This window comes from Punctularia strigosozonata (assembly GCF_000264995.1).
Source record: "Punctularia strigosozonata HHB-11173 SS5 unplaced genomic scaffold PUNSTscaffold_1, whole genome shotgun sequence".
Taxonomy (NCBI): Eukaryota; Fungi; Basidiomycota; class Agaricomycetes; order Corticiales; family Punctulariaceae; genus Punctularia; species Punctularia strigosozonata.
This window is the reverse complement of record NW_006767433.1, coordinates 1,148,876-1,171,754: the sequence shown is the minus strand read 5'-3', so window position 1 is coordinate 1,171,754 and position 22,879 is coordinate 1,148,876. Positions and strand designations below refer to the sequence as shown.

Sequence of the window (22,879 nt, the reverse complement as noted above, 5' to 3'; positions counted from 1 at the left end):
CGACTCAGTCGCCCAAGCTTCGTCCGTTCAGGGTGTTTCGGTGTACGTAGAAATGACATAAGTCGAGTTGTCGTTGCGATGTAGCCAGACTGACCGGGTGTTCCGGTGTACGTATAGATGACACAAGTCGAGTTGTCGTTGCGATGTAGGCTAGACTGACCGTGAGAAGTTTCAGAAAGACTACAGTAATAGCAAGTAGCTTATACCTCCTGCGAAGCTTCACTTGGTGCTTAAGCGGACTCGGACCTACTATAGTCAAAGTTGGCAAGATGCTTGTTCGGTCAACGGAGTCCCTGCTAGCTATAGCCTTGTTGGCAACCTCATCCGCAGTCAACGCCTTCCAGCTCCCCTTTCGCCTGCCGTTCTTCAGCAATCCTACGGATGTCCAGCACACTCTCGAGTCCGAGCCAGTGAACGTTACTCCGAGAATAGCCATCGTGGGTGCCGGTGCCGGTGGGTCGAGCGCCGCCTTTTGGATCAGCAAGGCGAAGGAACGATGGGGTTTGGACGTGGAAGTGGACGTGTATGAGCGGAATAGTCACGTTGGCGGAAGTACGTTCGGCGATGCATACGCGTCCGGCGGTACGTGGCTGAGACCAAATGTCCATTGTAGGAAGCACGACCATACACCCGTACAACGATACGTCACTGAGGCCGATTGAGCTTGGAGCTTCCGTATTTGTGGAGGCGAATAAGAATCTCTGGCGGGCTACAGAGGAGTTCAACCTTACCAGGTATGACTTCACGAACGGCGACGATGACAGTAAGAACGGCATTTGGGATGGAGAGAGATTCAGATTCGTGGTGAGTGCTATAACACCATCATCATCTTTAGCACGCGTTGACGATTCCGTGCTCATAGATGGGCAGCGGCAAAGGCATTTCCTCCTGGTTCGACACGGCCCACATGCTCTGGCGGTACGGCTACACTGCACCGAAACGTACTCGTGATATGTACGCCAGCCAATCCTCTCGTCCCCGTTGTGACCGCTCAAATACTGCCTACAGCGTTCAAGATCTTGTCAAGCGGTTCCTCGAGTTCTACCAGGCGACACCCCCTCGCTGGACCACCATAGCCGAACTCGCGACCCAGTTATCATGGACAGGTCAATCTCTCCTTGACTTTGGAACCCCCCCTACGATCCCGCTTACGCGCGACTTCACCAGGATTGGCGGCTCGCACGACTGCCGAGTATTTCGACGTGCAGGGCATCTCCAAGAAGTTCTCCCGCGAGATTATCGAAGCCGCTACACGAGTGAACTACGGACAGGTCAGCACACTGTTCGCGCCTCTCGCTTGCCTGTTTTTCCCCTGCTGACAGCAAATGTAGGACGTTGACCACATTCATGGCCTGGGAGGCACCGTTTCCCTCGCCGCGTCCGGCGCGTCCAGCGTCACGGGCGGCAACTGGCAAATATACGAGCGCTTCTTGTCCGCCTCCGGAGCCGAAGTGCATCTCGACACGACCGTAAGCCTTCCATAGCACCGACCCTATCCGCCGTTGACCTCACGCCGCCTTCCTAACTTTCAGGTCCAAAGCATCTCCAAAACGCCCTCGGGGACATGGACGCTCACCACCGTTCGCGGCGCCTCGCGAGACTACGCCGGCATCATCCTTGCTGCGCCCTTTCCCCAGACGGGCATTGCGCTCGCCCCGTCCTCCCTTGCGTCACAGATCCATCCGCAGCCCTACCTCCACCTGCACGTCACCCTCCTCACCACCACCGCCCGCTACCCGAACGCGACCTACTTCAACCTCCCCCATGGACACCCCGTCCCGAAGACTATCCTGACCACGGCGGAGGGCGCGCGCAGCGGGGGGAAAGCACCGGAATTCAACTCGCTGGCGTACCAGCGGCCGATCCGGACGCTCGAGGTGGACGGGAAGGAGGTGGAGGAGTATGTAGTGAAGATCTTTTCGGAGAAGGAGGTGGATGGAGCATGGTTGGAGACGGTTTTCGAGGGTAAGGTGGGGTGGGTGTATAAACACGAGGTAGTGGCCGATTCGTCCATCTTGCGTTCAACACTGACTCGCAACCTCCACAGTGGGACGCGTACCCCGTGCTCACGCCCACGGCCGTCTTCCCGCCCATCAAGCTCGGCGACGGGTTCTACTACGTGAACGCGTTTGAGCCGTACGCTTCGCCTTCCCGCATTTGCGATTCTACTCAAGGCTGACCTCTCAAAAAATTTATAGCTTCATCTCGACGATGGAGACGGAGACCATCTCGGCGCGGAACGTAGTCGATCTCCTGCTCAACGAAAAATTCGGTGGCGGCATATGCTCACCACCCGAGGGCTGGTCCGTCGAAGGAGATGTTGAAACGGAATCGACTGCGGTGGAGAGCAAGACGGAGTTCGTTTATGGTTGGGACTGCTAGAGAAAGTCGCATTTAATCTGCTCTGATGTAATTTTCGCTGCTTTGGCCTTCGTCTTCTGGGAACCTTGTATACATTTGCTTATGATGGACATAATATTACACCGCCAGGTCCGCACTACGTACGAACATTAATCCGCATATCGCCCTTGAGACCTGCGCTTAGACCGCCTGCTTGATGTACTCAATCAACCTCGAGTACAGGTCCTCGAATCTGCAACGCGAGGGTCAGCGTCCGAGTATTGACCGGAAGACAAGTATATACGCACTCTTTCTTGTTCTCTTCGTTATCGAGGTCCGCGCGAGCGGCAGCCCAGCCGTGGAACATGTTCGTGTAGTGCTTGGTGTCGTTCTTGGCCGCGAAGGGCTTGCTGGAGATGACCTCGAGCATCTTCTTGTACTGAAGTGCCGTATGAAGGCGCATGAAGATCGCCGAAAGAGTATGCACTGACCTCAGCTTCGTCCTCATCCTTCGATGGGTAAAGACCGAGCGGGACCGAGAGGCCTTCGGCGTCCGAGGCGGAGAGCATCCTGCATCGCAGAACGCGTGAGATCTTATCGCTAGTACTGATCCAGATATTGCTTACGCAGGGTGCACGGCGGCGACGGCGTCCAAGGGGGTCTCGCCGGAGCCAGCGAGAATGGTGACCTTGCCGCCTAGCATTGATCCAATGGCTCGCTTCACGAACAACATTCCCCATAGGAAAACATGCACGCACCCCAGCAGAATCCGTACGCGACGACCTTCTTCGCGCCGTCCGCCTTGAGCGCCTCGGCGACCTTCTTGAGCCCGGCGACGCTCTTCGCCGGGTTGGCGGGCCCGCCGAAGAACTCCTGCAGCTTCTTGCCCTCTTCCTCGTTCGCGGGCGGGAACTTGTCGGCCGGCCAGGGCTCGGACGGCTCGAAGAAGTCGGGCATGACGAGCTTGACCTTCAGCTCATCCGCGACAATGTCGGCGCCCTGCTGAGTTTGGGGCTTGAACCTTCACGGCGACGGAGATCAGCGATGAAGCAACCCCGCACGCGATAGCTTCCACCGCTCACCCGAATATATCGTAGACACAGACGACGGCGGTCTCGCTCGACGACGGGCCGGTGACGTACACCTTATCGTACCCGCCATAGGACGCGTACGAGCCCTTGGGCGTGTAGTCGGACTTGACCGGGGGGATGGTGCAGCACGCCTTGTTGGTGTTGTGGACGGTGGTAGACATCCTCTTCGACGCTGTCGAGGTTTTCTTAACGTTGAAACGGTGAGCAAGAGAGCGGAGGCGGGTGAGCATCTCCTGAAATCTATTATCCTCGGCTTATCATGATCGGCCCCCCGCCTTATGCACCCAACCAGTTGCGCTTGGGAACCTCACTTGCTGAAAGATCGCTGGGTGCATATGCGCCGACGTCATGGTCAGGGATCTGAGGTCAGCTACCGGCAACGTGGTCAGCCGAGCACTCGTTATAGGCGAGAAACTCCCACCGTATGGTTTTTCATTCACAACCCTCACCACGGCGTCGCTCTCTGCTAATGCACGGCAGCGCAACTCTCTCGATGACTTGACTTGCGTGAGGGTATGCTGGGCGAGGGGAGACGGAAGACGTGCTCAATTAAGCCGGAGCGCCCGCCAGCCTTGGAGCATCGCTTCGAGAGGGCAGGTGCTTGACTATGCGGCTCGTACATCTTCATCTGCATTTTCTTCCGGCCAGAAAGGTCCACAATAGCAACAGCCTCCGCTTATCTGTACCTTCCTCCGTGTATGTGCGCTAGCATTCGACTCTAATGAAGTACTACTGTTTGGGAACAAGGCACGTTTGGTCAAGCTGCCGACTCGGGTTATATGACTCGGTACGATCCGACTACATAACAAAGCATGCAACAGCCAACTGCGCATTCTATCTACACCAACGTGCGACTATGTCTACCAACACGCTCGAATACAGCATCGTCGACGTCTTCGCGGACGCTCCATTCCGTGGCAATCCCGCAGGCGTGGTCATCACGCCCGAAATCCTCCCTACGGACGTGATGCAGGAGATCGCACGGTACGCGCCATTCAAAACGCCGTGAATAAACTCGTTACTTCCCGCTTCAGCGAGATTAACCTTGCCGAAACGGCTTTCGCCGTGCTCGACTGCCCGGTGCTGTCCGAGTCCGTGTACCGGCTGCGCTGGTACACGCCCCTCGACGAAGAGAATTTTTGCGGCCACGCCACGCTCGCGACCGCGCACGTCCTGTTCTCCCAAACTCCTGCGGGTCCGGCGAAATACGAGTTCGAGACGCTCGCGGGCACGTTGACGGCGGAGAAGGTGGGCGACCGTGTCGAGTTGGACCTGCCGGCGGACGACCTGTTGGAGATCGGCAGCGCCCCGGGCGAGGGCGTGTTTGACCCGTTGGCGGAGACGGTGGAGGAGGCGCTAGGCGGGCTGGCGACGCTGAAGAGGGCGGTCCAGGGACGACTGGATACGGTCCTCGAGCTCCAGCTCGTCGAGGGCGTCCACCTCGCAGAGTTGAGAGTCAATGAAGGGCCGCTGGTAACTTGGCGATTGCCTCCTCTCCGCGCGTCTGTTTCCGTTGTTGTGTGTTGACTTAAACGATGGTGCTAGGCTCGTATTCGGACGCCGCGCGGGGTGATCCTGACGACTTTGCTCTCGACGGAACTGGAGGGGACGGGACCGCATATACACTCCCGCATGTTCTCTCCGGCGGACGGCATGCCTGAAGATCCCGTCACGGGCTCGGCCCATTGCACCCTTGCGGCGTTCTTCGTACCGCAAATCATCGCCGCGTCGGGAGGTGAGTCCGAAATATCCATTCACGCCTCTTCGAACATCGTCCTCATTCGAGCTTGCCTGCTAGGCCAATTGGCGGTCGAGGAGTTCGAGCTCCGGGCTACGCAAGGCAGTCTCCAGCGCGGCGGGGAGGTACGTGCGGTGTGGGACGGTAAATCGGGCAGAGAAGAGGGCCGCGTCAAGCTGAGAGGAAAGGCGTTCACAGGTCGGCCTCCGATACCAATCACCAGGAGTAGCGTGTACTGACGGGGGATGACGATAGTGGCTGAGGGTACTTTCTTCCTGCGTGCCTAGGCTGGCAGGATCCCAAACAAGATGCGAGGATGTGTACTCGAACAGCCCCCGGAGGTGGTGTTATTGACCCGTGTTGCGACAGCTGGTGGGCCAATCGCGAGGATGGGCACCTAGTTGCCAGTCCCTTCATGATACCACGTTCGAGTAGATGCACCGCGAGTAAACCGAATGCTAAAGGAACGGAGGACGTGATTTCCCAGCTCGCCACGAATCGGAACGTTTCTCGATCAGCGTACGCCCACGGCCAGGCCTTGTTTCAGCTTTGGGGCATGGAAAAGGACCGACGACGATGGTTCTTATGCACGGTAGGGCTATGAGGACGCAAACGGATTGGTCTGATAGCATCCTCGGAAACGACGGATGTCGGATGATGTTGCATTAGGGATAGATGCACAGTATCTTCGTCAATATTGGTTCTTGACGTGTATGCGCCTCCTTTGTTCTCCTTCAAATATTCCTTCAAGCATGTGAGGTCTGCCAACGAGGCTAGCAGGACCGGTCCGGGCCCGTTATAAGCGGGTCTCGAGGACGACACGCGACGAGGTTTCGGAGACGAGACCGTGCGCCTCAGCGATGATTGATGTCACCCACTCGATCGGAACATGTCGAGATCCACAGTGTGTAACTGGGAGGTGTGATGCATTCCATAATATGATAGTAAGTCGCAAAGATTGTGCGTGAGCAGCACGCTCGAGTAGTTGCGTGGCTGAGAGCGACGTCATATCGTCGTTCTCTGACTACATTGAGGGCGATAACAAAACATACGATTTGCAGACGACGCTAAGCTCGATCTTGACAAGCGCCGTCGACACGCTGCACGATAGCAACCCCGCCTCGCATCCGAAAAATCTTCGCCGATGTGGTAATCGGGCACGCCGTGGCCTCATATCAGCAGCAAGCAGCACTAGCGGCCCCACACTTATCGTGTCCAACTTCCGCCAATTGACGCTAGTATATAACCCTCGCCCTTCTCTCGCCCTCGTTAAAGCTTTGGTGGGCCGTCTGCTACAATAATTCCTAGCCGCAGTCAAGCTCGAAGCGCCGGAAAACGCGAACGATGCTCTCGCCATCGCCATACAGCCCGCTGCCCATTCCGCCCGAGCTCACCGAGCACACCCTCGCCTTCCTCGCCCCTCAGTCCGTCGCCGCCTTCGCCCAGACCTGCCGCGCCGCCCACGCGCTCGTCTACGCCGCCGGCGACCAGTTCCTCTGGCGCCAGCTCTTCCTCGCCCGCTTCGACGACCCCCGCCGCGCCGTCCCGCCGCCCGTCTTCCCCAGCGACCCCGATTCCACCTCTGCCTCTGCAACAGCTTCGGGGGGATACGACTGGAAGGCGGCGCTCCAGGCGCGCGTCGCCGCCGAACTCCGCCCGGACCCGGCCGTATTCCTCCAGGCGCTGCGCGAGGCCCCGCCTGTGCGCACCGAGTACTACGCGGAGCCGTCGCTCAACACGCGATGGGTTACGGAGACCCTTCAAAAGCAAAGAGAGAGGGAGGGATACGTGCTCGACAGCCCGTCGCTGCGGTACAACCAGGACGTGATGCAACTTCGGGCGTACCTCGCGCTCGCGTTTGAGCTCGATCAGAAGGATAAGCTGGAACGCCGCACGAGGGAGGATTTAGGGCCCGGGCCGGCGATGCTGTTTACAGTTGTGCCCGGACATGGCCGCGACTCGGAGGGCGAGGAAGAGAGCGAGGAAGAGAGCGAGGAAGAGTGTGAGGGTGAAGAGGAAGAGGGAAATATGGACATCGAGGATGGCGATATCTTGGGCGGGCAAGAAGTCGAGGGGGATGGGGGCATACGTGGTGGAGAAGAAGTTGAGGATGGCAACGTCGAGGGCGGCGACAACGAAGGCCCACAGCATAATGCGGGGGGCACGGTGCGCGTATGGCACTTGGATGCGAACCCGGGAAATCATCACGACGACAACGACGACGGCGACAACGACGACGATGCCGTGCCCGTCCCGATCCCGATCTACCAACCCGGCGAGAACGACAACGGCGCTGGTGGAATCGACTGGGCCGCCATCCAGAACCAGGTCGCGCAGGGCCCCGGCGTCGTCGACATCACCAACCTCAACCTGAACTGGGACGAGATCGAGGGCGGCGAGGTCACGAGCGCGTTCACGATCTTTATGCCGCCCCCGCCGGGCGCGTTCGCCGAGCACGCCGCGTCCACGTCTAGGACTATCACCGTTACGGCTGGATCATCGTCCTCGGCGGAGAGCGCTGCCCAGGCTACGGAGATCGAGGAGACCCGGCAGAGGTTCGTGCTCGCGCAGCGCCTGCGTCGCGCGCTGAGGGCCGTGCGCGTCCGCGCACGATGTTTCGTATACGACCTCCGTCACTACACCGCCGAGAACAACTACGGGCCGTTCAACGCGGACGGTGCGTTATTTTTTCCTTCTTCGCCGTTCTGCGATTTTCTTCACGCTGACCAGCGACCCGGCGGTCCGCTTTTTTTTTTTTTTGAATTAAAGGCTCGGTCAATTGGATCCACGTCGAAGCGATGATCACCGTCATCGCGCTCAACCTGCGCGACCTGCCGGACCTCTGGCGCGCGAACCGGCCCCCGACCGGGTTCGACGCGGCGCGCGCGTACTCGGCCCCGGGCACGGCGCACCTTGCTCCCGCTCCCGCGTCGCTCGTCCTTTCTGGCACCGCCGTCGACGACGGTGTAGGTGCGGGCGAGGTGGAAGGGAAGAGTCGAGATAAAGGGAAGGGGAAGCAGAGCTGGGAGTTTGATTCGGCGAGCGGCGGAGGGGAGGCGAGTGGAGGAGGTGGGCTGGTGCTCGGTGCGCGGGGGGGAGCGAGGGACTGGGCGGGCGTCGGGGGAAGGTGGAAGCGGTTCGTGTGTTTTATGGATTATCGGGATCTGTATGGTGGGTCTCTTCTCTTCTCCTTTTTCTGGATCTGGATCTGGCTCGAGCTCACGCGCCGTTCTATTCCCCTTTTGCCATTCTAGCATTCAACGTGAGCCTTGTTATCTTGCGATGTCTTGTCTTAGCGCTGGATGTGTGTTGCTCAAGATGTTGTTCAACCAGTACTCCACCACGATGAGCGGACCGCGCGACCCGGGGTTTTTCGAGGATTCGCAGTTTATGGAGGCGACGAGGCAGATCGTGATGCAGCTCTCTGTCGACCTCGACTGGGACCCGGATAGCCTCGGGGAAGTGTATCCCATCGGTGAGCTTCGAAACCACCCCCCCCCCTCCTCTTTTTCTTGTGCTCCGTCCTCGCCGAAGGGTGAAGGTTCTGAATTGTCTTTGATCAGGTTATCCCCCGATCAAGTTCTCGGGTGTGTCGGCGGGCTCGAACGGGAACGAGGCGACCGTGAACGGGTACGTGCGCATGGCAAAGGACGGCGCCGTGCGGTGGAGTTGGGTGAGTCCACGCTTCGTTTTTGTCAACCCTGCCTCGCGCTCTTTTGTCGGTTCGGTTCCTCACGATTTTCTTTTTCCTCCCTCTCCTTGTTTTGCATTGCGATTACGTTCCGTGGACTCGTTTTCGTCCCCCCCCTCCGGCACATTTTGCGTTTTCCCGCGTTTTCGCGATCCGGCCGTGATGGGATTATATCCGTTTGTTCACGGGCAGCTTCACAAGTCGTCGAACGTGAACGGTCAGGCGCAGTGGAGGTGAGTTGCTGATACCTGTTTTTTTTTCCCTCGTTTTTTTTTGGACAGACATTGACGGCGCATTGGGGGGTCGGTAGCTCGGAAGGCGTGCAGCTCGGCGGGGTGTGCAGCGCGATGGGCGTCATCGGCGCCTGGGGCGCGTCGCACGAGAACGGTGCGTCTATTTTTTTGATCTATCCAAGCATTGCGTCGCGGTATCTGTCCCTTGAACGCGCGCTCCCCCCCCCCCTGCTCCGAAGGAACCGGGCGCTGACGTTGAGTCGCATTGCCAGGTGATCCCGCGGGCCCGTTTTGGATGTGGCGCGTGGGCGACGACGATGCGCGGCTCGACAGCCCGGACGAAGAATAGAAGAGAGCCTAAAGTTTCTTCGCACCTCGAGCGTATGGACGAGTGGGGACGTACCGGGAGGGAAAACTGGGTGCCCCTTGGCGATGGAATTGAATTTCGTACGTCACCCCCGCAGCGATATGATTTGGCTCTGGCTTTGGTGGAGTGCAAGGTTGGGAAACATGTAATCAGGGATTTGGGTTGCGCGGTTATGGCTTTGTTGTTGTCGAATGCGTATGCTTGGTCTCGTCGTCTGTTTTTCTGCTATGTTACTTTGTAACAGTAGTGATATACGATCTAGTCTTGTCGTATGGTGGTGGTTCTCATTCGTCGTCGTGCAGGGAGCGTGACATGACGTCACGCGAAAGGACCTTCTTTCGGCAACCTCCGGACTGACATCCATTCACTTCCTGAGCTTCCTCAACCGTTCATCCACGGCCGATCGGGGTCCTTCCTAGCGCCCAAAAACGCACCGTATATCACGAACTTATCGCGGACGAAATGCGGGCGGTTGCAACGAGCTAGAAGCGAGGGAGAGTGCGTCTGCTGATCGCTCTTTTCGTGCGTACGACGCAAGGATGGCGAGTTGGAGCGAGCGTGTGGGGAGGGAAGTCGAAGGGCACGCCCCAGCCAAGTCCGAAGGCGGGTGACAGAACTGCCCGTCGGCCGTACGGAGAGAGGGGGAGGGGGCCAATCGGGGCCAGAGCCAGTCGAGCGCTCCTCCACCGCCCGGCGTGCCCGCCATAAAAAGTAGTTTTGCCTCCTGCGATCCCCGTCCTCTCCGACTGTAGCAGCACACCATCGTATCTCCTCATTGCTACCCATGGCTGGCTACCTCTTCGCTCGTGAGTCGCGCGGTCTTGCTTTATTTCGCTGGAGAGTGTGGCGTTGAGGCGCATGGATCATGAACAGGCGACGCCAGCCCGGGCGATCTGGGCGAGTGAGTCGCAGGTCTTCGAGCTTCGTGTGCGCGATGGTTTACCTCCTTCCAGCTTCAATCTCGGCGATGTCGCCTTCATCATCCTAGCCGGCGCCCTGGTCATGTTCATGGTCCCTGGACTTGGTACGCCCCCCCCCTCCCTCCTCCATGACCTATACGCCGACTCACGTCTTCCCTCCCCCCTCGCAGCGTTCCTCTACTCCGGCCTGTCCCGGCGCAAATCGGCGCTGTCTATGATCTGGTCCGTCTGCGCCGCGAACGCGGTCGGCGTCTTCCAATGGTGGTTCTGGGGCTACTCGCTCGCCTTCTCGCCCACGGCCTCGAACGGCTTCATCGGCGACCTCCACAACTTTGCCCTCCGCAACGTCGGCGGCCAGGCGAGCACCGCGACGCCGCTGCTGCCCGAGCTTCTGTACGCCTTCTTCCAGATGGAGTTTGCGTGCGTTACGATCGGCATACTCATGGGCGCGTCTCCTTCCCCTCTTTCCTTTCCCCGTCGTTCGGTCCGCTGAAACGAACGAACGATTTTATCCCCCATCCAGGCGCCCTCGCGGAGCGCGGCCGCGTGTTCCCCGCGATGGTCTTCGCCTTCTGCTGGATGACGCTCGTCTACGCCCCCGTCGCCTGCTGGGTCTGGAACTCGTCCGGCTGGGCGTTCAAATGGGGCGTGCTCGACTTTGCCGGCGGCGGGCCGGTCGAGATCGGGTCCGGGATGGGCGGGCTCGCGTACGCGTGGGTCCTCGGCAGGCGGCACGAGAAGGAGCTGCTCAACTTTCGGCCGCACCACGTCTCGCTCGTCGTCCTCGGCACGTTCATGCTCTGGTTCGGCTGGCTGGGGTTCAACGGCGGGAGCGCGTTCGGCGCGAATCTGAGGGCGATCACGGCGATTTGGAATAGTATGATCATGGCGTCCGTGTCCGGCATGGTGCGTCCTCCGCCCCTTCCCTTCCCTTCCCTTTCCTGTTTTGCCCTGACTACCCAGATCGGGGTCTCCGTCACGTTTTATTTATTTATTTTTATTTCGCAAACTGAACCCGCAAATCGGTTGGAAACAGGTGTGGTGCGTGCTCGACTGGCGGATCGAGCGCAAGTGGACGATGGTCGGTTTTTGCTCAGGCACGATCGCGGGACTCGTCGCCGCGACGCCGGCGTCCGGGTTCGTGCCCACCTGGGCCGCCGTCGTCGAAGGCCTCGTCGTCGGCGCCGTCGCCAACTTTGCGACCAAGCTCAAGTTTTTCCTCCGCGTCGACGACGCGCTCGACCTCCTCGCCGAGCACTGTGTCGGCGGCGCGCTCGGCCTGCTGTTCAACGGCTTCTTCGCGACGAACAAGGTCGTCGCGCTCGACGGCGTGAACGGGTCGATCCAAGGAGGGTTCTTGGACAGGAACTGGAAGCAGCTGTATATCCAGTTTGCGTACGTGTGCGCGGTGTCGGCGTACGTGTTCGTGGTGACGGCGGCGATCGCGTGGGTGATCGACTTGATACCCGGACTGCATCTGCGCGCGACGGTCGAGGAGGAGCATATCGGGATGGACGACGCCGAGGTGAGAGATGATCTGCCGCCCCCCCCATTTTTACATCATTTCTCTTTCGGCTGGTCGCTGACGCTACTTTTCCTTCCTTCCTTCCTCACCCTTTCCCTTTCCCCCTTTTTTAAAAACTCCCAGATCGGCGAATTTGCGACGGACTATATCGAGGTTCGCAGAGACTACACCGATTGGACGCCCGCGCCGGGTAAGGACGCGCCCGGGTATCACAAGAGCGCGGCGGACGACGGGACGAGCCCCGGCGCGTCGGCCGAGACGCACGTCGCGGCGGGCGACCGACACGGCAGGCCGGAGGTGACCGCGCACGAGGGTCGGAACGCGTTCGCCCGCCCGACCGGCGACGGGCGTCATCGGGAGCAGCCGCTCGCGTCGGAGAAGCCCGAGAACGGGAACGGGTACTTTGCGGCGGGCGATCGGCATGGCAAGCCTGAACGAGGATGAGTAACGCCTCCTCGATAACAGAAAAACAAAAAGGCATGTACGATGCGCGGACAGTGCTATCGGCGGGGTAGTTGTTGTCAGGCTCCACACATCGGCATGCTATGTAATACACCATACACTACTGTACACTAGTATAGACGGGCGGACACGAATGGGGAATATACAGTTTATCAGACAGGCGAGAACTTGAGAGTGGACGACACATGATCCACAAGATAGGACGAACGAGAAACCGAGCAGTGCGGAACACGAATATCTAACAATCCCAGCCGAGCACGAAGTCGTCGTCGACGGGCAAAGTCTCGTTCTTGTCGACGTGGCCGCAGATACCTCCGACGCCGAGGTGGTCTTTGAGGAGCAGGTCGACGACGTTGCGAGCTGCGATCGTCTCGGTCTCCATCGTCGATATGAACCTGTTGCATAATGGGGAATATTGAGGGAGACCATGAGGGACTCGAGTCGACGTGATCACTCACGGCTCGAAGGCGTTCACGTAATAAAAGTGGTCGTCGACGACCTTGACGGGCGGGAAGGTGCTCGTGGGCGGCAGGAGCGGGTACGCGTCCCACTCCTTCCGGTGCACCCAGCCGACGCCGCCGGGCTCGCCCGTCCAGTCGAACACGCGCGCGAGCCACTCGTCGCTCACGCGCTCCTTCGAGAAGATCTTGACGACGTACTCCGGTACCCAGTCCACGACGCGCCCGGGGCGGTGCACCTCGCGCGAGGTGACGACGCCGTGGTAGGTGAGCGAGTTGAACTCGAGCGCGTAGCGGGCGTACGGCGAGGAGGAGGAGGAGGCGGTCGTGGTTAGGATCACCTGGGGGACTTTGTCCGTCGGTTTCAGGCCGAAGTGGGCGGGGTTGGGGTGGGGGGAGGTGGTGGTGAGGAGGGTGACGTGGAGGTGGACGTAGGGCTGTTTGGGGACGCGGTCGCGCATGCGCCGGGGAAACTCGATGCCGGTGCTGTGGAAGGGCGCGGCGAGGATGACGGAGTCGTATTCTTTGGTGGAGAGGCGGTCCGAGGCGGAAGTCTTGAGTTCCCAGGCGGAGCCGCCGTCGGCGCGTTGTATGCTCTCGGCACTCTTGATCTGTGCGGAACGCGGGGAGTTGAGACGGGGCCACTAGCCTCCGGGAAAGGGAACGGGAAGGGGCTTACGGTGGTGTTGAGGTATACGTTCGCCTTGGACTCTGCGAGGAAGCGCTCGAATATCTTCCAGTTGCCACCTTTGACGGCGGACGCGCCGGTGGCTGCGAGGCTACAGACGCCCTCGAGGGCATGGATCTGGTCGAGGTTCTGTAGTTCGTATGTCTCGGGTTCAGGAAGGGGAACGAGCTACATGGAATATATGCGCACCTGTCCGTAGTTCACTCGAGTGGCAGCCTCAATCATCTCGCGGCTGAATTTCTTGGAGACGCCTGCAAGATCAAAGTATTCAGCCGAACTTTGGCTAGTAAGGGCTTGCGGAATGATGAATCAACACGTCAAGAGTAGGGTGTCAAGCGATTGCTCACCGGACCATTGCAGTTCTTCGGCCAGCTGTTCTATCGAGGTCCACGTCGGTGCCGTGGGCTCGTACAACGTCAAGAACTTGTTCATGAGCTGCTTGATACTTGTATTGCAGATGAGCTTGGTGAGAATGACACTTAGTTTCCGGTTAGTTAACGCACATGTTCTGTGTTCGCGTCGGCGCAGTCCATCCGTATCGCCAGATGACCTTCAGCGTCTCCCACCAACTCAAGACTCCAGAGCCTCCGCCGACGACGAGGAGGAACTGCGAGCCGTCCCAGATGCCGGTGTCGTACCCTTCCTCGTAGTCAAAGTCGTCCCGAGTGAGGTTCCACTCTTCCGTCGAGACCGCCCTCCAGAGGTTCTTGTTTGCGGATACGAAGATGGAGGCGCCGAGCTCGATGGCGCGCAGATTCGGGTCGTCGTATGGTTGGACGGTAGTGCTCCCTGACGAGTATCATGAGCATGCCCGGGTCTTCCGACGAGCCTCATAGCCCGTGCCGGGTACTCACTGCCCCCTATGTAGTCCTCCCTTTCGAAGACGTCCACTTCCAGGTTCAGACCCAGGCGTTCACTGGCCTTCCCAAGCCAGAACGCAGCACTAGAGCCTCCCGCGCCAGCGCCGATGATAGCAATCCGATGTGTAACGTTGACGACTTCTACATTCTGGAACGGAACCTGGACGTCGTCATAATTCGCCGATGACGGGTCGAGCTGAGCAACGCAGCGAGAGATTAGGAACACTACAGACAAGATGAAGGGCCGCATCCTGGAAGCGGCGTAGTCACAGATGATTCTTGCCTCGGCTACGGCCTTGAGGGCCTGCGAGGAGCAACCGAGTTTCAAAGAAAGCAACCTGAACGGAAGGCTAAATGCCCGGCAGAGTGTGCCGGTGTAAGTAAGCGCCCACCTCTGACCGGGTCAAAATGCTTTCTTCCCGGGCGCCTACATGGATCTGCCACCACTGGTTCGACGGCCGTCGCTCGGATTTCATTAGTCCTCACTGGGAATGTCCTGTGTATGGATGCGTCAATTATGAATGAACCTCGAACTGTGCAGATGCGTAACCAGCGGTCTGTGGTTGACGGCATGCGCTTGGGACTGCAGGGACATCCCTCAGGTGGATGAAGTGAGCTGCTGCAACAGTGAATGCTGTAAGTATCACCGGGTGTTTCGGGTCGCAATAGCATTGAGGCTATCTCGACGACAATAATGCTCACAAACCCGCCGGTGCGAGGTCGATGAGCGTTGCAACTGGCTGTTCGTTGACGAGGTTGGCGTCAACCACCAGATGGGATTGTACTACTCCCTCTCTGTAGCATTGTCTTCTGTATCGTGATTGTCTTGTACACCCTCAAGCATGTGGGCTCGTTGAATTAACAATATCAAGCACTTCTCATCCAATAGACGGAACGTGAATCCTAAGGCTTTGAGCTCATCCGCACAAGCTCCATATCCTGGCTCTAATGTTCTCGAGTAAACATTCAATACAGAACGTTAAGACTTGCATGTGTTTGCTATGTTTGCAGCAAGTGTGAGAGGGAGTCGCAGTGACGTCGATCAGCTGTTCCCCGCTTCGCAGCTCGCAGCCACCAAAGTCGAACATAACGCGCAACATATCCCGGAGGACCTTCCCTACGCTGATCACCGACACATGGCGACCCGCGACCGCGACGTTGAGCCGTCATCGGCGCGTCCCTCAACCTCAGATCGAGACCGGGACCGCGACGGACTCGGAGGGCAGTCGGGTCCGATCCCGCTGTTCGACCAAAACCTGCGCGTCCTAGGCGAATCCTACCTTGCTTTCTTCCAGGAGCGGTGAGATTCAACACGTTCTCGCTCTGAACGTGCTGCTGATCCGCTGCGCAGGAAACGAATCGAGGAAATCTAGTGAGCCCGATCACCATTCCGGCCTGTATGCTCTTGTACACCATCCCGACCATGCCCCACCATCTAGCATCGACTCCTTGCTCAAACTTCACCGAAAGGTCCAGGCGATTGATACCAGCATTGATTACCGCTTGGAACCCAGCACTACCCGTAGCGCATGGTCGGAGGTTCGGGATAACGTCGAGCGGGGTTCGTCTCTTCTCGTTCCTCGCGCGCACGATCGCTGTGGGCCAACATGCTGACAATGTTACATTCAACAGAGGCACAAACCCGACAAGCCTTCCTCAACACCCTCGCATCCGAGGTTATCACCCCTCTCGTCGCCCTCCGCGACTCGCAAGACCGGACGCGAAAGCGCATCAAGGAGGACCTGAAAGACTCGCTCACGGCCTACACCGACTACGCCGAGAACACGCTCCCCAAGCTCAAGCGCGTCTACCTCAAGAAATGCCAAGACGTCGAGGACTACAAAACCGCCGCCTCTGCGACGTCTCCGATACCCACCTCGAACGTCGCCTTGAACTCTCCCGAATTCTCCGCGCTACCCAGCAACGTCAGGACACGAGCGAGCGTCGACAATCCCGGCCGGCCCACCGTGACCGCACCGCAGCCACTCAGGCCGCTGGATCGACGCCCGTCAGGCAGTACAGGGCCCATATCGCGCAATCGCTCCCCCTCGACGTCAACCGGCACTGCGCTCTCCGACCTCGCGCAGCACGGCAAGAAGCAGTTCAACCAACTCGTAACCTCTTTTCTCGATAAGCGCGAGACCATGAAGGACGGCCTATCCTCCTCGCGCTCGTCCGACGCGGCATTGCGCCACGTACGAGCCAAGAGGGAAGCGGACGAGGCGGACAAGGAGTACCGGCGCGCGGTGCATTGGCTGGAAACCCTACGCATACGGCGTAGCAAGACCTTGGAAGCGGCGTACAAGAGCATGGAGCTGTTCGTGAACGAGATGAGCGGGGCGATGAAGGGCGTCCTGGAGCGATATACGGATAACATGATGTGCATTTCCTTCGCTTGCCGTATTCGTGCACGGACGCTAATGTCGTTGTTAGAGCGACCCAGACGACCCTCTCCCAACTATCCACCCACCTCCGCACCTTCGTGGATCGCATCTCGCCTACCAAGGACGCCTCCGCTCTCGCCGCGCGCCTCCCGCGCGCCCTCGCGTCCTCGGTCCCGAAGCCGATCCTCTACTACAACTATCACGTTGGCGAGTGCGCCGATCTCATTTTTGGCGTGTCGCTCGTCGACTACGCGACCAGCCGCGCTTTGCCCGACGGCGAGGTGCCCAAGATCGTGCGCATCTGCCTGAGGGAGATTGAGGGGAGAGGATTAGACGCTGAGGGTATATATCGGGTGTGTTTGCTTTCGATGATGATTGCGTTTCTTCGTGTCTGAGTGAATGAGGATAGGTATCCGGGCGGCATGCCATCGTGCAAGAACTCCAGCACAAGATCGAGCGGAACGAGCGGGCGTTCAAGTTCAACCCGCTCACGGACGATGTCTATGCCGTCGCGTCCTTGCTAAAGGTGTGCACTCAATTCTCGACTTAACCATTCGGATTTGACTAACCGGCGCAGTTGTACCTGCGTGAGCTCCCTGAACCCGTTTTCCGCTTCTCACTTCAAGATCGAATCCAACACTCCGAAGACCTAGGTGCGCACCACCCATCCCGCCCACGCACCGCATCTCTCAGCTCCCTCGTCATCATCAACCCCCCCTCCTTCTGATTCCATCACCACGGCTGACGCCTCCACTGCAGACGACCACGTCGCGAACCACTTCGTACTCCTTCGCTCGAAGATCCGACGCCTACCCGCTGTACACCAAGCGACTCTTCGGGCTCTACTGGAGCACCTCAATCGCGTCGTCGCCCGAAGCGAGAAGAACAAGATGGACGCAAAGAACCTCGCCATCGTGTTCGGGACCGTTATTTTCGGCGAGGACGAGCTCCCGAAGCAGAGCGCGGACTTGCTGGCGGTGCAGAGCTACAAGGTTCGCATGCATATACTAGTTGTTGATTGCGGAGCATTGGTGTTGAATAACGTTTAGGACTCCATGATGGAAGATCTCATTGAACATGCCTCAGCCATTTATGAGGACGCGCCACACCCTCCGCTAGGCCATGCACAAGCGCAGGGGCAGCCGCCGTCTCCACCACTACCCCCTGCTCCTTCCGGTGAACCGGCGCCGACATACCCGCTTGGGTCATCATACACGAAGGTGACGACCGTACCGCCGATGCCTCCTCGACCAACGCAACCTCAGCCACACGGAGGACCGGTATCTCAGCCTGCCGTCGTGGTCGCCGCATCCGCGACGGCGGGTGCGAATGCGGACCAAGGAGCGAGCAGAAGCGCTGGAGACAAGGAGAAGGAACGCGAGAAAGACTTCACGCCGCAGCTGCCTCTGAGGCCGACGAGCAGCATTCACCCTGGCGCGCGAGGGCCTACGACACCGCGAACCGAGAGGGCCGAGCCGATGTCACCGCTCTCGCCTACGAGACCCAATGCGGGTCCCTTGTCGAACCGGACAGCAACGCAATCGCAGCCCTACCCTGGCCAGCCTCAGCAGACGGACGTCAAGGCGCCGATGTCTCCACCGCTGTCGCCACGGCGGGTGCCACCTACGCTGCCGACGCGCCCTCCGGGCGCCATGGCGCCGAGCATATCACCATCGACGTCTGAGCAAACGATACGCGATACGATCGGCGAGGAGGAGGTTGATACCCTCGGGAGGACGGCTACGGTGAGAGCAGCGGAGAGGCCCCGTTCGCGTGCACCGGAGCCGCTGCGTCTGGATACGGCTACCGGAGGGTCGGCAGCAGGTGGCGACGCGGATCGGAGCGCAAGGCCGTCGCCGGTGAGGACCGATTCGTCGCGTACGACGGATACGTTTGCGAGTGCGAGGAGCGCGCCCGCGACTCCGGATGAGATGGGGGTACTGGTTTCGCGAGAGGAGGACCCAACGCCGAGGCCGCATGCTAAGGGCGCGAGCGGGTGAGGTACTGGTAGCGCTTGATGAACTGGATTGTGATGATACCCATTGGTCGGACCGAAGCTGCAGGGGTGGGATTGATTGGATGGTATATCGGTCGTGGTGTGATAACCCGAAATCAACATGTGTCTGAAGCTGATAACTTGTTCCGATTTCCGACCTGATCATATTGCATTGCTTTAGTGGATCTTGTGGAGTACACGGGCTAGCTGGCGAGGTAAGGTTGTCACACCTGTTGAATTGAGCCTTATCTCTGTCGCCTTGCTCCATCATCGCCAGGTACGTAGGTAGGTAGGGTGATTACCGGGCACGGTCCCTAACCAGGAACAGCCTGCACTCCAGTTGATGTTTCACGGCTTTTGTGGACCACTAGAGCCGACACACCGCTACGCACTGGTTAGTATGAAAGTCCGTCTCAGCCCAGACCTCCCACCCGCAACCACTATCACAACAGCCCATCGCGACCCGCAGTACGTACCGCTTCCATGGTCCGATCATCTGGCTCAATTACGGTGTCCCCTTCGATATGCAGTGCATCCTGCATCGTAAGTCTGCGTCGTTCCGAAAAGCTCGCAATGACGTATGGATGAACGTTGTGATCCAGTTCTCAACATCAAGTCCGCGCGTCGACGGTCGAATGCCACCAGGCAGAACAACAGTATAGATGGGGAATAGGAGGAATATCGATGAGACTCGCGGGAGACCGAAGCCGGTCTTTCATCGACCGAAATGATGATGGGTCACCCCCAAATCCAATCGAATTACTCATGTTGTCATCCCCCGAAGCAACCTAGTGTATCTATGGGATATCAGCACGATCTGGATTCATTTGCTCTTCGCACATGGTTAGTCCGAGCGCGGAAGACCGATATTCAAGGTGTCGAGCATCGTTCGACGGTTGCATGCCGTTTCAATTGTGGAATCAGAAACGACTTAGCCAAGAGGTGGCTTCCGCGCGTGGCATGATACAACAGGTTGTTCAGAAATGTAGATTACATGCGGAGCTTCTTCTCCATCTCTCCGTGGATGTCCATGGGCGGACCGCTCTCGACGCCTGCGAGCAAACATATCATGTAAGCATAAAGGAGGGAAAGGAGGAAAGGATACTGACCACCCATGAAGTCAGAGGTGTCGAGCTCCTCGTCACGTCCCATCAGTATATCGAGGTGGATGTTAGATCGGGGCATGGCGGGCATGTGAGGTGACTGCAGGTGTGCCAGAGGGACATGTTCAATACGCCACGTCGGATAATGGGTCGAGGAGGGGTTCGCTCACAAAGCCAACAATCTTGCGCTCCATGAGCAGACGCATTGGGGCGTGGAGGCCATTGAGGTTCCGCTGCAAGGTGAGCTTGAGGTTGTCCTGCGTTTCCTCCCACTGTTGGTCAATCAGTCAGTGACTTCGAGCGTTTCAAGAACATCGAAACGCGCACATTCTGCAGTCTTGACTGTAATGCGGTGGAAGGACCAGCGGCAACATCGGTTGCGAGACTCCGGGGACCATGCTTGAGCGTGTCGTGCAGGCCGAGGCTGCCTGCGGTGTCCCGGACGGAGGCGGCTTTCGGCTCAGCGGCAGGAGTAAGACGGTATGAAGGTTCCTATGGTATACATCAGACGTTAGCATCCACATCTGCGATGTTTGTCTAGTAAAGGCTGACCATGACAAGACAGAAGAACTGTAATTGGCGACGCGCAAGCGGCTCGAACGCGCAAAGGCAACGTTACGTCCGTGATGTCACGGGTTCGTGCCACGGTCTCCGTTATCTTTGCCATTGGCGCTGCCACTATGCTGCATACTTTGCTTGACATTTGCCATGGCAAACCTATCGATACCGGGACAGCCAATCATCTCTACCTGAAAAAGTGGGCGGATATCCCACCCGCATCATCGGGGTGTATTGAACGAACTTATGAGTGGGCTTTACGATCGTGTCGGCCGGGGTTCATAATACACACAGCTACGGTTCAAACAGAAGTCCTTTTGCCTTTCTCCGTCCTCGATACATTCCCGCACGCTGTCGACCGCACGAGTGGCGTATGTGCAGCGCAGCAACCGGCTGTTCCGCTATCTTCCCTACGTTCTCATGCAAGAATATGCGTACCCAACAGCATGAGGCTGACTTGGCCCCGGTCTCTGCAGCAAGTCAGCACGTCGTTGCTCGTGATACGTCAGAGGTTCGGCGCCCGGCGTTCTCATAATAGCGCCCAAACGCGCTGGGTTTCATTGGAGACCATCTCGCTGATCGATGTACTCAATATCATAACCACAGCATCTAATAGGTCCAGCTCAAAAACCTCTTCATCCCGGTCATGGGGACTCGGCCCTTGCCCCAGACAGCAAACTGGAATCTGTGTCCTAACATATGGCCAACTTGAAGATGACTTTGCAACAAGGCAGCAACTCGCGTCCTGGATTGACGTCACGGTGGTCCTTGTCGAGTCTGAAGTTTCATTCCAGAGGCCGTGGGGAGGGTACTGTTGAGATCGGTACGAACAATTTGGATAGGTGTCGTCAAACAACGTACTAAATCTGCTATACAGAACTTGACAAGGACACCTTCAAGGCGCTGAGCGCGGCGGACCTGCCATTCAAGCATTACCTCACGGATAAGGCGAAAGCGCCTCCGATTCTTCGAATAAATAGGTCCGATCTAGAACCTCTTATTGACAGTTTGCAAAGTGTTGGTAAACAGTCCGTTCGGTCAGAGGTGCTGTACTGACCACATCCTGTGTCTATAGCTATTCTTACGTTCTGAAGAAGCTCACTTACGCAAATGCATCTCCAGGGTGCTCGTCAACCTCCTCACCAAGTTCCACTGCCTACCGCCATCGTTCTTCATTTCCGGCGTTGATCTGCGCTCACAGCGGCCCGTAACATCCGGCGGTTTTGGCGACATCTACCAGGGCACCTACGAAGGCAAAACGGTGGCGATCAAGTTGTTCCGCATGTACAAACCGGCTAACGGGCCTCTCCTGATGAACAGGGTAACCTTTACTACCTTCCATGATGTTTATAGTGGTGATATCGTCTGTTCATGCTTAATAGAGATTCTACCGGGAAGCGTTTGTGTGGCGATCATTGGAACATCCTCACGTCTTGCCGTTTTATGGGATTGACTCTGCTCTGTTTTGTCCTGGACTATGCATAGTGTCTCCGTGGATGGAGAATGGAACTCTGACTGACCATATCACGAGAAGTCAGTGCTCTCAGGCTATCGTTACGAAACTGGTGAGTCAATTCGCTTGATCGCCCGCATGCCTTCCAGACATGCTCATGATCAAGAAGCTCTACGAAGCTGCCCAGGGCTTGAAATATCTTCATTCGCGATCGGTGGTGCACGGTGATATCCGCTGTGTGAGTACTGGTACCTGGAACGAATTTGATCGTGACCGTAATCTCTACTAGTCCAACATTCTTGTCCATCAGGAAAAACCCCATCTGGCAATTTTCTACATATATACATACATGGTTCATAATATGTCCATATTCTGTCCAAATTGTCACAAAAAAGCCAAAAAATCCCATAAAACTGTCAAATCATGACAGATGACAGACCAATTAGAGGACTGTCTTATAGGTACAAGGGGGCTTAGAACTAATAACATAGAAAATGTGGTTGCAGTGTCAATAACATCAGCACTGGTCCATGTCCAAGGGGCTTAGAGAACAAATGTAGATATAAGTGTTGGAGTTGGGGATTGATACTTGACTGTTGACACCTCACCCTGGCCTGGCCCCATCTGGAATATCATATCATCCCATATAGTCCCAGCTTAGGTACTGCATGTACATCTGAAAGACAGAGATTTCCATAGCCAACATCATGGTTATGAACCCTACAGATCACTAATGGCCAGGAAACACTGTTGTGGTGCTTTCATCTCAGGTGTAGTCAACCTGACTCATGTCCCCCTCAAAGATAACTGACAACTTCATGAACTCAAATGTATATGTATGTACTTTAGGACTGCTATGACATAGCGACACATGTACTGTAGCCAACGTGGACTTAGAGATTCAACGCGAATCCACACGTCACGTGACTCGGCCGTGTTGCAGCGCTGGCAAGTGCGCACATCAACGCGCAAGTCCCTGCGACACCCCCGCCCCGAGCACTCAAAGTACCCG

At 57.8% G+C, this 22,879-nt stretch overlaps 8 protein-coding genes across 8 annotated transcripts; 6 read left to right on the top strand and 2 right to left on the bottom strand.

Moving 5' to 3' along the window:
* The first annotated feature begins 235 nt into the window (after positions 1–235).
* PUNSTDRAFT_94532 (FAD/NAD(P)-binding domain-containing protein) lies at positions 236–3,698 on the top strand. The gene is made up of 14 exons (XM_007378321.1): positions 236–552; positions 614–804; positions 863–954; positions 1,009–1,106; positions 1,168–1,271; positions 1,332–1,469; positions 1,533–1,994; positions 2,048–2,136; positions 2,199–2,593; positions 2,649–2,779; positions 2,832–2,910; positions 2,967–3,036; positions 3,099–3,361; positions 3,423–3,698. Exons 1-9 carry the CDS (start codon positions 270–272, stop codon positions 2,380–2,382), a joined length of 1,641 nt encoding a protein of 546 aa, XP_007378383.1. The 5' UTR covers positions 236–269; the 3' UTR covers positions 2,383–2,593; positions 2,649–2,779; positions 2,832–2,910; positions 2,967–3,036; positions 3,099–3,361; positions 3,423–3,698.
* Positions 3,699–4,087: 389 nt separating this feature from the next.
* Positions 4,088–5,969, top strand: PUNSTDRAFT_48423 (Diaminopimelate epimerase-like protein). The gene is made up of 5 exons (XM_007378320.1): positions 4,088–4,415; positions 4,466–4,904; positions 4,977–5,166; positions 5,230–5,367; positions 5,425–5,969. Exons 1-5 carry the CDS (start codon positions 4,288–4,290, stop codon positions 5,454–5,456), a joined length of 927 nt encoding a protein of 308 aa, XP_007378382.1. The 5' UTR covers positions 4,088–4,287; the 3' UTR covers positions 5,457–5,969.
* A 300-nt stretch (positions 5,970–6,269) lies between these two features.
* PUNSTDRAFT_123480 (uncharacterized protein) lies at positions 6,270–9,733 on the top strand. The gene is made up of 8 exons (XM_007378319.1): positions 6,270–7,846; positions 7,939–8,340; positions 8,424–8,431; positions 8,503–8,644; positions 8,733–8,842; positions 9,053–9,093; positions 9,171–9,247; positions 9,366–9,733. The coding sequence occupies exons 1-8, from the start codon at positions 6,514–6,516 to the stop codon at positions 9,440–9,442; spliced, it is 2,190 nt and encodes a 729-aa protein (XP_007378381.1). The 5' UTR covers positions 6,270–6,513; the 3' UTR covers positions 9,443–9,733.
* Positions 9,734–9,857: 124 nt separating this feature from the next.
* Positions 9,858–13,206, top strand: PUNSTDRAFT_139996 (ammonium transporter). Its single transcript, XM_007378318.1, has 8 exons — positions 9,858–10,266; positions 10,334–10,361; positions 10,414–10,484; positions 10,551–10,859; positions 10,904–11,286; positions 11,417–11,905; positions 12,029–12,762; positions 12,826–13,206. Exons 1-7 carry the CDS (start codon positions 10,245–10,247, stop codon positions 12,347–12,349), a joined length of 1,623 nt encoding a protein of 540 aa, XP_007378380.1. The 5' UTR covers positions 9,858–10,244; the 3' UTR covers positions 12,350–12,762; positions 12,826–13,206.
* Positions 13,207–13,220: 14 nt separating this feature from the next.
* On the bottom strand, positions 13,221–14,678 carry PUNSTDRAFT_94528 (FAD/NAD(P)-binding domain-containing protein; the record flags this gene model as incomplete). Its single annotated transcript, XM_007378317.1, has 6 exons — positions 14,368–14,678; positions 14,017–14,302; positions 13,861–13,958; positions 13,703–13,806; positions 13,505–13,642; positions 13,221–13,436 (listed from the first exon to the last, which is right to left on the bottom strand). Coding segments are annotated over exons 1-6 (1,098 nt in total), but the record flags the coding sequence as incomplete, so codon positions are not given.
* An 831-nt stretch (positions 14,679–15,509) lies between these two features.
* On the top strand, positions 15,510–18,886 carry PUNSTDRAFT_123477 (RhoGAP-domain-containing protein; the record flags this gene model as incomplete). The annotated part of the gene is made up of 9 exons (XM_007378316.1): positions 15,510–15,673; positions 15,725–15,745; positions 15,813–15,934; positions 16,006–16,753; positions 16,807–17,110; positions 17,167–17,283; positions 17,335–17,410; positions 17,517–17,749; positions 17,807–18,886. 9 exons carry the CDS (start codon positions 15,510–15,512, stop codon positions 18,755–18,757), a joined length of 2,736 nt encoding a protein of 911 aa, XP_007378378.1. The 3' UTR covers positions 18,758–18,886.
* A 795-nt stretch (positions 18,887–19,681) lies between these two features.
* Positions 19,682–20,430, bottom strand: PUNSTDRAFT_94522 (proteasome maturation factor UMP1). The gene is made up of 5 exons (XM_007378315.1): positions 20,409–20,430; positions 20,184–20,348; positions 20,027–20,128; positions 19,863–19,956; positions 19,682–19,805 (listed from the first exon to the last, which is right to left on the bottom strand). Exons 1-5 carry the CDS (start codon positions 20,409–20,411, stop codon positions 19,744–19,746), a joined length of 426 nt encoding a protein of 141 aa, XP_007378377.1. The 5' UTR covers positions 20,412–20,430; the 3' UTR covers positions 19,682–19,743.
* A 1,086-nt stretch (positions 20,431–21,516) lies between these two features.
* PUNSTDRAFT_58411 (uncharacterized protein) lies at positions 21,517–21,997 on the top strand (the record flags this gene model as incomplete). Its single annotated transcript, XM_007378314.1, has 2 exons — positions 21,517–21,735; positions 21,797–21,997. Coding segments are annotated over 2 exons (420 nt in total), but the record flags the coding sequence as incomplete, so codon positions are not given.
* Positions 21,998–22,879: the final 882 nt, after the last annotated feature.